Source organism: Oxyura jamaicensis, chromosome 23, assembly GCF_011077185.1.
Source record: "Oxyura jamaicensis isolate SHBP4307 breed ruddy duck chromosome 23, BPBGC_Ojam_1.0, whole genome shotgun sequence".
NCBI lineage: Eukaryota > Metazoa > Chordata > Aves > Anseriformes > Anatidae > Oxyura > Oxyura jamaicensis.
The window spans coordinates 6,263,909-6,279,230 of record NC_048915.1 but is presented as its reverse complement, the minus strand read 5'-3'; the positions used below and the strand labels follow the sequence as shown (position 1 = coordinate 6,279,230).

At 59.4% G+C, this 15,322-nt stretch overlaps 3 protein-coding genes across 3 annotated transcripts in view; 2 read left to right on the top strand and 1 right to left on the bottom strand.

The window, feature by feature from the left end:
- The window catches only part of HMGCL (3-hydroxy-3-methylglutaryl-CoA lyase), a 350,359-nt gene that overhangs the window by 219,202 nt on the left and 115,835 nt on the right, over positions 1-15,322 (top strand). The window lies entirely within an intron of this gene.
- PPIE (peptidylprolyl isomerase E) lies at positions 384-4,170 on the top strand. The gene is made up of 10 exons (XM_035345818.1): positions 384-472; positions 597-695; positions 773-816; positions 1,342-1,368; positions 1,713-1,794; positions 2,349-2,449; positions 2,801-2,924; positions 2,998-3,183; positions 3,628-3,770; positions 3,858-4,170. Exons 1-10 carry the CDS (start codon positions 442-444, stop codon positions 3,924-3,926), a joined length of 906 nt encoding a protein of 301 aa, XP_035201709.1. The 5' UTR covers positions 384-441; the 3' UTR covers positions 3,927-4,170.
- The window catches only part of LOC118177835 (bone morphogenetic protein 8B-like), a 10,885-nt gene continuing 739 nt past the window's right edge, over positions 5,177-15,322 (bottom strand). Inside the window, 8 exon segments of the mRNA XM_035345874.1 lie at positions 5,177-5,691; positions 7,060-7,170; positions 7,437-7,516; positions 8,106-8,300; positions 8,852-9,000; positions 9,401-9,593; positions 14,965-15,265; positions 15,267-15,301. Coding sequence (XP_035201765.1) covers positions 5,542-5,691; positions 7,060-7,170; positions 7,437-7,516; positions 8,106-8,300; positions 8,852-9,000; positions 9,401-9,593; positions 14,965-15,265; positions 15,267-15,301 — 1,214 coding nt within the window. The 3' untranslated portion in view covers positions 5,177-5,541.

Genomic DNA, 15,322 nt, shown 5'->3' with positions numbered 1-15,322 from the left:
GAAATTAAATGGGAAGACAGTTGTCCTGTAATGGATGCATTAAAACTATGATCTGAGTTACTCAGCTTGTTAATGGGGCAAGTGCAGTTTTCAACCGGCTGTTAAAATTATGCTGTGGGTTATTATGTTGGGATTGATTGGTGTCTGGGACATGAAAACAAGCCCGTAGAGACCTAGTAGAAAGCCTCAGGTGTTTCTCCAAGTGAAGCCAAAGCCGTTGCATGCAGTCGAGGCAGTACTTTACTGTGCTGGGTGTTTTACACTTTTGGCTGGGTGCTCAGCGCACGTCTCCTCATTCTCCCATACGCGGGCGGGGGCTGCTCCGAGCGCCCGCTGCCGGCCCCGGGGCGGCCCCGCTCGGGCCCCGGTGCCGGGAAATGGCCGCGGCCGCCCCTCGCTGGGGCGGAGCCGCCGTAGAGGTTCCGGGGCGGTGCGGGGAAAATGGCGGCCACCAAGCGGGTGCTGTATGTGGGTGCGTGGGGTCGGGTGGGGGACTGTGTGCGGGGCTCCTTGGGGCCGTGGGGACCCTGTGTGGAGTTGTGGGAGCCGGGGGGGACCGTGGGGGCGTCTCGGCGCTAACGCGGTGCCATCCGCAGGCGGGCTGGCGGAGGAGGTGGACGAGAAGGTGCTGCACGCCGCCTTCATCCCCTTCGGCGACATCACCGACATCCAGATCCCGCTGGACTACGAGACCGGTGCGTGTCGGGCCCCGGGGCTCTCGGGGGCGTCCCGCAAGCTGGGCGGCCGCCCTCTGACCGCTTTGTGTCCGCAGAGAAGCACCGGGGGTTTGCCTTCGTGGAGTTCGAGCTGGCAGAGGTGAGAGGGGGCGGCTGAGCCTGGGGCCACGTCCTCCTCCCGTGGTGTCCGGGGCTGGGTGCTGCCACGGCGGGCCCAGGTTTCCCTGTCTGTCCCCCTCGGCTCCCGGGTTTCTCTTGGGCCAAGGCATGGCCTCTCCCATCTGTGCTGTCCCCAGGGCTCGGCCGCACCATGTGGGTTTCTTCTTGGTGAGCACTGTGCAGTGTCACTCCTTTGCAGTCTTGTAATCTGCCCAAGGCCTCCTCCATAAGGTCTTTTCTCCTCTCCCGAATACTGGTGTAACTGGGCAAGGGTCTTACACAAAGCTGGTGTGATGGTTTGGTCAGGAAGAAGATGCCCACGAGTGTTTCCAGACCCTACCTCAGATATGGCCCTTGCGAGGTCCATCAGTTTCACAGCCTGGGGCATACAGGGCTTAGGAGAACGGCCCTTTGGCAATTTTCTGCAGGGGCACGTGTGTGCTGAGGCTTTCCTTAGAGGGAGAGAAGAAGCGGCTGTAACGATTCCCTCCCACTCTTCCCGCAGGATGCTGCAGCAGCCATTGACAATATGGTACGGAGCCTGCTCCCGCGCCGCCCGGCACTGCTCTCCCCCCGGCTGGCAGTGTCTGGGGCAGCTCTCTGCAGACGTGAGCTGGGTGATGCTCCAGGCGTGGGCCCTGCATGCTGCGCGCCGGGCTCCCTGCTGCTGTGGATCAGGCCCAGTGCCTTTGTGCCCTTCCCTGCTCCATCACTGCCTGTGATCTTGGTGTATATCCCAAGCTGTGGGGCCCTCACGCCGATGCTCGGAAGCGGGGATAGAAAGCAAGCGGTTTTCTTCTGGCCTCTGCAGGGATTTGGGGGCCCTGGTGAGTTTTTACCTTGTGGTGGGCTTTGTTGTGCTTTTGTCCTCTGCAGAATGAGTCTGAGCTCTTCGGCAGGACAATTCGTGTGAACTTGGCCAAGCCAATGCGAATTAAAGAAGGATCATCCAGGCCGGGTGAGTTGGTGCCCTGCCAAGGAGAAATCCCCGGGGATATTCAGAGTCTGGTGCATCAGCCTTTCTGCTTTCCCAGTGCTCTGCCTCCCATCCAGGCATTGAGGCAGTCTGAGCAGCATCCTGATAACCAAAAATACCCCCTGGTCCCTTGGGCAGATGTGCTCTTGGCTGTGCTTCCAGCTGCCCTCATGCTCTCTAACAGAGTGCATGAAATGCATGCACGCATGCCAGGCCAGACATCATTACCGGCACGTCTGGTCACATCCGAAATGTGCAGAGGGCTCAGGCTGTGCCCAGCAGTGCCTGCGTGGGGTGGTTGGCAGCGAGCAGCTGTCAGGCTTGACCTTGCCTGGAGGAATTGCTGTCTCTGTCCCTTATTTCCCCATGTGGCGGGGTACCTGCACACTGTCCCTGGGTTGGCTGTGCCAGCTGTTTGCTCCTGTGCCCTGACTGCAATCCCACTGCTGCCAGAGCCACACCAAGCCCTGACCTGTGCATTGTGTGTGGCTGTGGGTTTTGTCACCCTGTACCAACTATTTCCTCGGCTGTCACAGTCTGGTCGGATGATGAATGGCTGAAGAAGTTCTCAGGGAAGACTCTGGAGGAAAACACGGAGGAAGGAGGAGCAGAGGCACCCAAACAAGAGGCGCAGGAGGTAAGAGGAATGGCTGGAGCTGTCTGTGCCCTGTGTGTGCCACAGGTCTGGGGAATTGCCACATGGGGACCTCCAGGTCCTGCCAGCCACCAGAAGTGGGAGCCAGGAGCAAGTGGCAGCCCCAAGCAGCCCTCGCGTTCCCAAAAAACTGACACAGGTTTCTGTCCAGCCCTGCAGCAGCCCCTAGGGGCCTGGGGCCCACTGCTGCTGCCTGTTTTGGAGCTAGTTTTGGGGAGTTTTGGAGCTAGTGCTGCCTGCACCATCACTGCTGGCTGGGGATGCGGGGCTGGGCTGGCCGTCGGGTGGCAGAGCAGCAGAGCACCACCGCTTGTCTTTTCTTCCCCTACTCAGGGTGAGCCTCCTGCAAAGAAGGCCCGGGCCAACCCCCAGGTTTACATGGACATCAAGATCGGGAACAAACCTGCCGGGCGGCTCCAGATCCTCCTGCGCTCCGACGTGGTGCCCATGACCGTAGGTGAGGAGTGGGTCGGTCACTCGGGTGCAGGGGCTGTGGTGCTGTGCTCACCTCTGCCCCTTGTCCCAAACAGAAAACTTCCGCTGCCTCTGCACCCACGAGAAAGGCTTTGGCTTCAAGGGGAGCAGCTTCCACCGCATCATCCCCCAGTTCATGTGCCAGGCCGGGGACTTCACCAACCACAACGGCACTGGAGGCAAATCCATCTATGGGAAGAAGTTTGATGATGAAAACTTCATTCTCAAGCACACGGGGCCGGGTAGGGCCAGCTCGTCCTGGCTGTGCAGTGAAGGTCTGCGTTGGCCAAATGGCTCCGCCGTGGCCAGGCTGTCATCTGCCTCAGGCGTTCAGCAGGCAGAAGTGCAGCGCTCTCTTTCTGTCCATGCACTGTTCATTTCCACTATTATGTCTTGGAGATCTTCAAAGCTGCTTTCCTGTTGGATTTTAGAGGAGGGATGTCGCAGTGTAACTACAAGCATTACAAATGTAGCAAAAAGCAAGAAGGCTTAGCTCCATACAGCTTTCCTACTGCCACAACTGAAAGATTAATGCTCTCTACCACTTTCCTTCTTTGATGCTTGCAGACCCTCTTAAAACTGGCAGGGTTTTGCAGGGCCTGGGAATGGGTTTTGGTTAAGTATTGGCTCATGTGCAGAGCGCATTGCTCCCACCCCAGCTGTAACGTTGTGCTTTCTGATCACAGGACTGCTGTCAATGGCAAATTCTGGCCCAAACACCAACGGCTCCCAGTTCTTCATCACGTGCGATAAAACAGACTGGCTGGACGGGAAGCATGTGGTGTTCGGCGAGGTGACAGAGGGCATGGACGTGGTGCGGCAGATCGAGGTTGGTGCTGCAGCAGGATGGTGCCCATGCCCTGCCCACAGCCCGTGCCCCCCATTCCCGTTAATTCCCGTTCTCCTCCTCCTGAAGGCTCAGGGCACCAAGGACGGGAAGCCGAAGCAGAAGGTGATAATCTCCGACTGCGGGGAGTGCGTGTGACCCCGGCGCTGGGGGAGATTGGGGGTCCTGGCTCCAAATCCCTGTGCTTCTGCCCAACTTTCCCTGCGAGGCTTGGCACCAAGTGCCTGCAGACGGCGCTGCGGGGAGCTGCCAAGAGCAATGTGCCTGCCCTGGGGTGAATCGCGCCTGTGCTGCCCAGCGCTCCCCATGCGGCAGGGTTGACCTGCCATCAGCTTTGTGAAGACTTTCTATTTGACAAAAATAAAAGCTAGTTTTAAAAATATTGAGGACCTACCCCAGCTGTTGAATTCTCACCGTGTGAGGATGTTCTTTGCTTTTGAAATGTTTGCCCTCATCTCAAATCTGGTGCCTAAATCCAAGCTGCAGGGCAAGCTGCCTGGGCCAGGGTGAGAAGAGTGGATCTGATCCCATCACTGCTGCATTCGGAGCCAGGGCCAGTGCCTGGCAGCCTGCTCCCACATCAGCAGGGGGAGATGGGTCCCTGCTGCAGCCCAGCCCCATGGCCAGCGCTGTCCTGTCCTGGGGGCATTTCAGAGTGGGAGAACAAGGACTGGAAAAGAAGCACCAGGAAGGGGGTGATTTGTTCTTATTTTAGTGCACCATCCTCGGGGGGGTTTCATTAGGTATATTGGGCTTTCTTTTTTTTTTTTTTTTATTTTTTTTCCTTAGCGTGTGGCTAAACCAGGTATGTTATTTATTTAGTCATTGCAAGGTCCCTCAGGTACCTGAGCTGAGGAACAGGCCAGGCCATTTCCTTTGGTGACAGCAAATAAATAACCATGCAAATAGCAGCGTGTGGCCGTGGTCCCCTTGCGAGCCCACGGGAAGCAGCCACCGACCCATACAGGGAGACACAGCCCGGCCCCAGACACATCTCAGCACCTCTGCGGGGCTTCGTTTCAAGCAAATAGGTACAATTTTAGCCGATCGTGAGTATTTTTTCATGGCAAAATCCTGTCTGCAGAACAGAGCACTGCTGTGCCGTGACATTTATTAAAAAACAAACAGCAAGAGAAACTACGTGTTTATTTTCCAGACTAGGCGTTTATTTTATAACAGTGTTGTAGCTCAATATGGATTTTTTTTTCCCCATTGGCTGAGTTTTGTGAACTTTAAGTAAACAGGAGCGGGTTAGTCAGCCAGCTACTGGATTGGCTGACAGTGTTTTCATTTAGGGACTTGGAGGCACTGGTTAGAGCTGGGTTAGCTAAATGTGCAGGGGCCCAGAGCAGCGCAGCCGCTGCCTCCCCTGCCCTAACCCCCCCCAGCCCAATCTGCCCCCACCAGCGCCAGAGGCTGCAGCAGCCTCTGAGCCAGCAGCGCCCGAGGAAAACACATCTGCCAGGGCCAGACACGTCACCAGCCACAAATCCTCTCTCGCCTATATATATATATTTATATATATGCATGTATAGTATGGATGGGTCTCATTAAGTGTGGTAAGAGAATGAAAGTTTCATATTATTTACATCCACGTCTGGGGAGGGGAAGGGTCGGGAGGGATGTGGTGGGGTATCAGTATTATTACCGATGGTCTCTGCTACGATCCAGCCCACAGAGCAAGCCCTGCACACGGAGCAAGCCCTGCACTCATGCAGGAGGTGGCGGGGCTGCATCTCCCCGCCAGGCCGGGTCAGTGGCAGCCGCAGGACTTCACCACCATGTTGCGGTGCTTCTTGAGGATCACGTTGTTGTTGCTGTCGTAGTAGAGGACGGAGGTGGCGCTGAGCTTGGTGGGCGCACAGCATGCCTTGGGCACGGCTTCGGGCTTCATCAGGTGGACCTGGGGGGAGAAGAGCCATGAGCATGGGTGAGGGCGAAGCTTCAAAGAGCCCCGGCTCTTACCTGCGAAAAGCCTGGGTGAATGGGGGGGATTATTCGTAGCGCTTCGTAAAAATATTTATTCTAAACCCTTGGCAGACCTTGCTGCAGTTTATATTGGATTGGGGCTCATGGCACCATTCAGGCTGGGCAGCCCCTTCATTAATTTGGGATTCCTGGACTCTTTTCACACTCAGATAAGCAAGCAGCCCCTTGGGGCAGCATGGGGGCTTGCAATAGCGCTCCCCCTCTCGGGGCTCAGCACCACCCCTGACTTCTGCACTGTACCAAGACATGAAGCCTGCAACACCCTTGGGAGTCCAGGGAACCCTGGGCCATGCACATGTTGTGCTGGCACAGGCCGGGAGGTTAGCGGGCTGTCGAGCGCTCGCAGCCCCCCCAGCCTCGCCCCACATGTGCGAGTCATTTACTGCGGGGCCAGCTGAGCTCTCCCAGCTCGGAAGTCCGATGTTTTGCTGTCAAACCCTGCTATTTGCAGCACCGGCTGGGCTGGCACAGCTCCCAGTGCGCTCGCCCTGGTCCCCAGCACTTCCCAGAAGGGCTGGCCCCGGGCACCAGGTGATTCACGTCTGCCCAAGCGGCTCCCTTTCGGGAAGAACCCAGGGCTGGGAGGTGAGGGGTGGGTGCCCGCAGCTGGCGGGGGGGCTCTGGCAGCTTCGTTAATGCAAAAAATAAACCCCACCAGGCGACACCTTCAAAGGCTCGGCCGAGGACTCGGCACTCCCTGTAATTAACCGCGAGCACCAGAGTCGGCGTGACTCTGCCATTGGGAAATCAAACACTCACAGGTCAGGAAATTCCAGAAATTAAAGCATGGGTTGTGATGCGGGGTGGATTTGGGAAAATGAGGCATTAAAGCTTTCCTGTTCGGAATATGCTGAGCCCAGCGCTTGGGCTCTGCGCCGCAGCCTCACGCCACGGGGCTTTGGCTGCAGCCTCTGTACACGGCGGGCAAGGAGGGTGCCCGGGCATGATGCTGCCCCTTCCTGGGGGTCCAGGACTGGGTGCCCACCTGGGGCAGCCCCCCCAGCTGCCAGGGGGTACTAACCTGGGTGCTAACCCCAGGGAAATTGCCTGCTTGTGTTGCATCCCTGCTACTTCCCATGGCTGAGAGTGTGCCAGGCAGAAAACCGGGCAGTGGAGATTCACCAGCACTGCCCAACACTCCTTGTCCTGCCCTTGTGGCCAAGCCGACCCTGCAGAGCCAGAGCCCGTTGTGCCTTCATGCTCTGAGCTCCCTGTGCACCCCCAGACACTTTGCTGGGCATTGCCCCCCTGAGCACCCAGCCCCGGCCGGCTGCACACTGACCAGGGACTGCAGGATGGCATGGTTGGTGGCGTTCATGCAGGAGTCCAGCGGGAAGGCGCACTCCCCCTCACAGTAGTAGGCTGAGTACCCCTGCGGGGCGATCACCCAGTCCTGCAATGAAAAGGGTTTGTGCTGGGGCAGCTGGGTGCTTGCTGAGCCCCTTCCTCCAGCACCTGCACCCCCGTGCCACCAGAAGCGAAGGCTTCTTTTACTTTTAGACTGCATGAAGAGTTCAGGGTCACTGTGGGGTTCAGTCTGTGCCAGCTCGTTTGCCATAATGTCTTGGCACATGGCTGCACTGTTCCCACTGCTGCCCATCACCATGGGGGCCGTGGCTCTTTCCGGGGGGTGGGGGGGGGGGGGGGGCGGGTCCATACCAGCCAGCCCAGGTCCTGGAAGCTGACGTAGAGCTCGTGCCGCCGACAGACCTGGCGCCCGTCCGCGGCGTGGACGTCATCTGCAGGGAAGAGGGCAAGCAGCATCAGCCACGTGCTCTCAGTGCCCTCTGGCCCCACCAAGCTGTGGGGCTGCATAGCCCTGATGGCTGGGGTTACTCCAAGGGAGCCTCTTTGTTGCAAAGGGAAAGCTTCAGAGCAGGCTGAAATTTTTGCTCCACCACTGCGATGAGGGGATGCAGCCTGGGGAGGCGTAAATTGGGGCTGCTCACAGAGTGTCGGCTCTGGGGCATTCCCAAGTGCCCCAAGCGCTGGGTCTCTCCTCCTGCCCCAGAGACTCCCCAGGGCTGTGATACCCTCCTGGGGCAGCTCCAAAACGAGGGCAATGATGCAAAAAAAGCTTCATCCAGCAAGCCCCACAAAAACAGGCTGCCCCAAGGGCGCTCTCCCAGACCTGCTGTGTCCCTCTGTCTATCAATGGCCTTGCTGGTCACCGCTTCCCCCAGTGCTGCGCCCCTGGGCTGGCAGAGGGATTTTGGAAAGGGCAAGGTGCTAAGAGAAGGGCCCTTTATGGCAGCAACCATAGAGCCTCGCGGTTTTGGCAAGGTCTGCTCCTACCCTCTCTGTTGGGGGCTGCTCCCCTGCTCTTACCAAAGATCCCCGGCAGCTTATTGGGGTGCGGGAGGTCGTTCGTCTTCTTAGGCTGCCTCCTCCTGGGTGCCCTGGCCGCCCGTGTGACTCGCACGGGGCTGGTGCTTGCCCGGAAAAATGTCACCATGAAGGGCTGCTTGGAGCGGGGCCCCCGGCGCCCCAGCAGCCCGGCTGAGCCCGGGTCAACGCTGAGCCCTGCAGGGACAGAGCAGGAGCAGGTTGCAGGGAGGCAAAATGCAGGAGGAGCTCTGCAGTGGGGCACTGTATTTTCTGCAGCCCTGGTGCATGGCATGGAGGTGGCAGGGCCTCATCCTGCATGGCCACTGCCATGCTAAGGTCATGAACAGCCAGCTGATTCAGGCTCTTGGGAGAAAAGCCAAGTGAGAGCCCAGCGAGCAGTTTTCCCTGTCATCACCGCAGCAGGATGGGGCTGTGGCACTGATCCTGCTCTGCCTTGCACCCACAGCATCACACCCACACCGTGCCGTAGGAGCAGTGCCAGGAGGGATAACCCACAGCCACATGAGAACCCCTCCATGGAGGGAACCCCCCTAAAGCCCCTCAGCCCACACCAGGAGCCGCAGCGCTGCCCACCTCTGTGCCCCCGGCTCTCCATCGCAGCTGAGATCAGAACTGCAGAGACAAGCCCCACTGCTGGCCCCCCCCCCCTTCCCCCCCCCCCCCCCCCCAGTAATGGGGCCTGCCATTCCTGAGGATTTGGCCCCAAATGCTGCAGCTGGGCTTACCATCGTCTGTCTCGACATAGAGCCGCAGGCCCAGGTTGTATTTCCGATCCACTAACCAGTGGTTGCTGGCGGCCGTGACATCGAAGACCAGCCAGCCCTCAGTCCCTGCGTGCAGATCCTGGGTGTCCAGGAGGAACAAGTCAGACTCCCTGGGAAATGGGGAAAAAGAAGCCTGTGAGTAATAGCACCCGAAGGAACGGCAGCCCATGGCCAGTCACAGAAATGACTCCCCACTGTCCATGCCTGTACAGATCCCAGCGCTGCAGGGTCAGGACAGTGCCTGCGGCCGTGCTGTATGTGATGGTGGCACCCTGGCAGCTGCCCTGAGAAAAGGGAAGCATCCTCTCCGCCCGGCCGAAACGCCGGGTGTGTCGCTGCCTGGGGACGCCGTGGGAACAGATGGCTGTGGCGTGCTGCTGCCCTCGGCACTGGCACGGTGCTGGGAAAGGCCAGAGCTGACACTGGCTGGGGGCCCCGTCCCCATCCCTTCCTTGTCCCTGTCCCCATCCCCATCCTGTCCCTGTCCCATCCCCATCCCTGTCCCACCACCTGTTGGAGTGCTCCACTGCGATCTCGTAGATGCTGATGTGCAGGGTGCTGTTGGCGTGGCGGGTGGCACCCCGTGCCTTGTAGATGCGAAACTCAGCGGCTGTCACTGACTCGCCCGTGGGCACCTGCGTCAGGTCGAACCTGAACTCCTTCCAGTACGGCTTCGGGGAGGAGGTGTCCCGGTCCTGCTCAACTGCAGAGCAGAGGGGTCAGGGAGCCACCAGAACCTGCAGCACCCCCGAGTCCCAGGAGCCCCATGTCCCCCCAGTTCAGGGACAAATCCCTCTGACTCCGTGCCCTGCTACAATGAGCTCTGCTCCAGGTTCCCACCTCTCTGAATGACCAGAAAACTGCTCTGTAAAAATAAACCCTCGCTTTCTACTGAGTGTCGCCTTTCTGCAGAAATGTGGTGCTTTTGGGGGAAAAAAAAAAAAAAAAAAAAAAAAAGTTTGGTAATTTTTTTTATGTCCGTAAAGAACAAACACACTGTGTTCCTTTACGGTAAGGCATCCCCACACGGTTTCACTAATATGTAATTATTTTCTTCAAATTGTTCTTTAAAAATATTCCAGACTGCCATGACTGAACATAATTAAAGTGATTAAAGCTCCTCCTGCTTCAGGCGTAAAAGAAATGTAACAAATCTGAGCTGGTGCTCACTTCAACCAACCAAACACACAAATAAATAATTAAACGGACATGTTTAAATGCAAATTTTAACCAATTCCGGGAGGGGAGGGAACATCCAAATGTACTACACCACAAAGGTGAACCCCCCCCATATGTGGGGGCAGCTCAATGCCTCTCTTCAAACTGAATGCTCAGATTTTAATTATGCATCCACGGATCTTTTTTTTTTTTTTTTTTTTTTTTTCCCTCCGCTTTTTCTTTGAAAACAAAACAGAACACCACATTCCCTCCAGTTACTGGGCTCACCACAAGCTATGTTTTAAAAAAAGCACGGGGCCAGGCGGCCCGGGGCGGATGCGGAGAGAGCTTCCTGCTGCCGCGGCGAGGCTCCCGGCCGGCCGCCAGCTGCGCGGGAGGTGCTGCAGGATGCACCGGGAGCCGGATCTGACCCACGCACCCCAGGGACACCGGGTACCCCCGAGCCCACTGCGGTGCCCAGGGTCTCTCCACTGCCGTAGGTGGGCTCTGGAGGCCACCCCGGAGCTGAGGCTGCCGTCCCCGAGCTGGCTGAGCCCCCGTGTGCTGGTGCCTTTTGTGCGGTTCTGTTCCTTGCACCGAGCCACCGCCGGCAGCTGAGTGTGCCCTGGCAATGAGAGGTCCTTCCAGAGCCTTTGCTGCCTCGTTGCTCCTGCAAAACCCTTTGAGCCCCATGAAATAACCAAGTGGTCCCCATTGTCTGCTCCCCTGCAGCTGATGAGCACCTGGAGTAGGGCCCTGCAGGGACACCAGGCCCAAGGAGATGCCCTTTGGGTACTTCGGGTCACCCAGCTATCTCACAGGCTGCCCACAGCACAGCAAAGCACCGGGGCTGGGTTTCTCCATGTTGCCAGCTGGCAAAATCCTCAGGGAACCCAGAGAGCCGAGGCCAGCACTCGGGACACAGTGGGGACAGCTGTGTTCCCCCCGTGCACCACACTTCTCCCAACCCATCACCGACGTCTGTGCCGCTGCGGCTGGGTGCGGGCAGAGCCCTCACAAACCCAGCTTCCCTTCCTCCCGTGGGGAGCAATAAGCGATGCAGCAGGGGCTCATAAAGCCCACTCTGAGGTCTTCAAACACACCAAGCAGCTGCAATTAGATGCTTTACCAGAATGGTTTAAATTCACCCCACCTGATTTATGACCGTGCAGCCAGGGAAGGGCAGTGGCAGTTCTTGTGGCAGGACCGAGGTAATCTCTGCAGCCATGCCACAAGGATGCAGCTCCACGCGAGGCGTCTGCTCTGCAATGGGGATGGGGCAGGAAAAGCCCTGCTCCGTGCGTCCTTTGCCGGTTGCTGGAACACAGCCTCAGAAGAGCAGGGCCAAAAATTGTCCTCGCTTGTGCTGACACGGGTGTAGAGCAGCAGGGTGAACGGGACAATTAGCAAACATCAGCATGGCTTAATAATTGTTGGGTTTGTCGAGGTTTAATATTCCTGTCTTTTCTGGCAAAGTTATAAATGTCTGCAAAATGATGAACCGGCCGTGGGGGAGCAGGCACCATGTCCCAAAAGCACTCGGTGCCCTTTGCCCAGGCAGGACGGCTGCTGCTCGAACCCTGCTGCTGGCAGGGGGGCACGGGCACAGAGCCCCCCCTCAGCCTGGGCACCCAGCTATTGATTTGAGGGTGCCTCAGCCGCACTGCCAACCCACAATTACCTGTGGGGGGATTATCCGGATTGCGGATGGGACGCTAAAAAAACTCAGCCCAAGCTCCTGCTCTCCTTGCCCCCTCCTTCTGCAGTCACCGTCTCACCCCTCGGGGCTGCTGCATCTTTCCCCAGCCATGAACGTCACAGCCATGCCTTGTGCACCCCCCACCCTTAAATAATAGGAAAAGCATATAAACCTGTGCAAAATGGCAGCAGGGCCGTCCAACTCCTGCCATGCTGAGCCCTACTGCCTGGCCCCGCATCCGCGCTTCCCTCCTGGCTGGCAGGAGTGGGGGCGATGGGGACGCCTTTTCCTTGCTCCCCACCTTATTTTTAGCTGCACGTCATTGTAAACCTTCTCTGTGTGTGCGGTGTTTCTATAAACTGCGCATCAGTCGTAATTACTAGTCCTGGCTGCTCTGAATGGTCCCCATGATCATTTCAGACACTAAATTAAAAGGAAATGCCAGGATATTCAACCACATCAAGTACACTGAATCTTAAAATAATTTTAAAGGAGATGCAAGGAAGATGCTGTCCTTCGCTTGGAAGCAGGAAAAAATAACCTCCAGAGGCTTTCCTAAGCAGGGAGAGATTTAGGAGCACTCCCAAGCACTGCCCATGCAGCTGGGCTCCTGCTCCAGCCCATGAACCCCTCCGTCTTCCAAAGATGAACACTGGGAGCCGTGGGACAGCAGGCTCTGCAAAGGGCACCCCATGCCCTACTGCATGTGCCTGGGAGGCAGCCTCGGCCCCTGCCTACACCCCCACCACTTCCCACAGCTGTATGCAGTCAGAGGAGAGTGCAGTGTCACAGGTGGACCCCGGGGGGTTATTTACAACGATTTCCTGCTTTAAAACACGCACTGTGGGTGCATACAGAGCACCAACACTCATTCATGCATGAGGGTGCATCCCACTGCTGCAATCTCAGCCCATGATGGCCCAGCCTGGGGCTGGGACAACTCTCAAAGCTGGGCTGGGATGAGCGGAGCCATCGCCATCAAACCCAACCAAAGGCGGCCAAGGGGCCACTGCCGCCCACACAGCATGGCCTGGAGGGGCTCGCACCCCCAGCCATGTGTTCTGCCCCAGCCGGCAGGCACAGGCACTGCCTGGCCGAACTGGGACACACTCGTGTGCCAGGGAGCTTTGGCGTGTCCCCTTCCCAAAGGCGTGCCGTTGGGAGCTGCGCACATGCCTGGCTCACACAGCGCTCTGCGGGCAGGAGCAGAGCGGTCCAGGTGCCTAATGGAGCACTGACTTACCCCATTTGCATGTCTCATCAGGATAATTGTGCAAAAAATTATGCATGCAAATTAAAGTTAGCCTTCTCCCACACACACAAAAAATATATATATATTACTTAATTAACATGAAGGGACTCATGAAGCCACAGAATTCAAAGCCATTCAAATTGAAGGCTCCCCGGCTCTGCTCCCCAGCTCTCCCTGCTGCTCCAGGAGCACCAGGAAGGGGAGCAGCATGGGCACCCCTGGGCCAGAACCACTCCTCCCAGGCACCCACCGGCTGTGCCTGTAGCCAAACCTGATCATTTTAAAGCACTTTTTGGTGTTCATGTTGAGGGGAGCTGGGATCTGATGCCCCAGAATCCACTTGCCCTGGTTCTGGCTGCCCCTGATGTGTTGAGCCCCTTGTCCTGGAGTGCTGCAGAGGCAGCTGGGTGCTGTGTGCCAAACCACTGCCCACAGCACTGGGGCTGTCCTGCAGGGCTCTCTGGCTTCTTCACAGCCAAACACGGACAGGAGATGCTGGAAAAGATGGAGAGGACCTGGGAGATGCCTCTGTGGTCCTTGCTTGCTCACCCGTACCTTCTCCTGAGGGGCTTGGAGGGGTGCAGGGGAGGACAGGCCCTGCCTGGTCCTTGGTGGTGCCGTGGCTAGGCGGTGCTCTCCTTCCCATTGCTGCCACTTGCAAACCATGGTGCAGCAGCCGAATCCAGCCATGCTCCTTAAAGCCAGCCCCGAGCCCTGGCTACGACCACAGCTCCCAGACCAGGCCAGAGCTCTGTGCCTGTGGACACCCCCTGCCCCCAGCCTTGGCACAGATGTCCCCCAAAAGCCTCGTGCTTGGTTGGCCAAGGATCCTTGGAGATGGGCACGTGCCCACATGAACACCCCTCGAAGCAAAGAGCAGAGGCAGGGAAGAGCCGCGTATCTGAAAGCCTGGGCTGGGCATCCCGCTGTTTCAGCCTGCCCCAGTGGGATCCCTGTGGTCCCAGTGCTCACGGCCCCGGGGATGCCGGCTGGAAACGGCTCTGCTCTCACTGCCACTCACAGCTGCCTGGAAATGGGACAGTGCTGGAGCCCGGCACTGCTCCGTAACCAGCCCGACGGGATTCCAGCAGTAATTAGCAACCTTGAGGATTTTATTCTGAGCCGGGATTCAGTGTCCCACCGCAGGTAATGCATCCCCCTTGCTGCTGGCCCGGGAGAGCTGTTGCCCCCCGCACGTCCTGCTCACCTCTCGGGTGCTCCGCGTGCATCCACTCAATGGGGTGGGCGACGCCGCTCCCTCGAGCCCGCCCCGTCGGTTCGCAGCTTCGTTATGGCTGGGAATGTGGTCGGGGGGCCGGGGGAGGCCCAGGTGGCTGCCGCTTGGGGAAATCTCGGACACCTCCCCCACCCCCCATCCCGGGCCGTCCGCAGCAGGGACCGAGTGAGCCCCGCACGCCCCCAGCCCGCGGCCACCGAGTCACTCCCAGACCCCTCCCGCCGCTACGGGGCCGAGCTCTGTGCGAAAGGAGCTCTGTGAGTAGGGAGGCATCGGGAGAGCGCCCCGGCAGCGACGGATGCTCGCGGCCGTCGGTGCAAATGGCTCGGTGCCGCCGCCCGCCCCGACGGCCGAGCCGAGCACCCGGTCCGCGGCGCCGGGCTTCGCTCCCGGCTCCGCTCTCTGTGATGCGGCCGCCGCAGCCCCGCTCCGGGCCGGCCGGGGGGCTCTTCCCGGGGCGGGGGGGGGGGGCCGGCCGGTCAATCCCGGTGCGCCGAGCGTGTACCGCGCGTCCCGCAGTGCGCCGCTCCCCGGGGCCCCTGGAGCTGCGTCCGGCAACGGTGTGTCCGCGCCCGGTGCGTCCAGTGCAGCCCGGCTGCTCCCGTGCGCCCCGGTGCGCTCCGGTCCCTCGGTGCGCCCCGGTGGGCTCCGGTCCCTCAGTACTCCCCGGTTCCTCCGTGAGCCCCGGTGCGCCCCGGTCCCTCCGCGCGCCCCGGGGCCGCGCTCACCCATGTTGACGAGGCTGACCACGGTGTCGGCGCGGCTGACGACGCTGCCGGGCGGGGGGCTCTGGGTGCTGAGCCCGGTGAGCACCGGCCGCGACACCGCCTCCTCCTCCTCCGCCTCCTCCTCGCCGGCCACGGCATGGTACAGGTCGAGCATGAAGAGCGGCGCGGCGGCGGCGGGGGCTCGGGCGGCGGCGGGGGCCCGCGGGCGCGGCCGCCCGGGCAGGCCGAGCACGGCCAGGATCTCCCGCTGCACGTCCCGCCGCTCGCCGCCGCTCAGCCGCCGCTGGAGGAAGCCGGCGGCGTGGAAGCGGCGGCGGAGGACGCTGCCGCTGCCCAGCTGGCACAGCACCGCCGCCGC

Bases quoted from the DNA above. Each gene is read 5' to 3' on its own strand.
- PPIE (XM_035345818.1), top strand. From the start codon at position 442: ATGGCGGCCACCAAGCGGGTGCTGTATGTGG. The intron at 1,369-1,712 runs GTACGGAGCCTG...TGTCCTCTGCAG, and splicing joins CAGCAGCCATTGACAATATG to AATGAGTCTGAGCTCTTCGG. The intron at 1,795-2,348 runs GTGAGTTGGTGC...CGGCTGTCACAG, and splicing joins AGAAGGATCATCCAGGCCGG to TCTGGTCGGATGATGAATGG.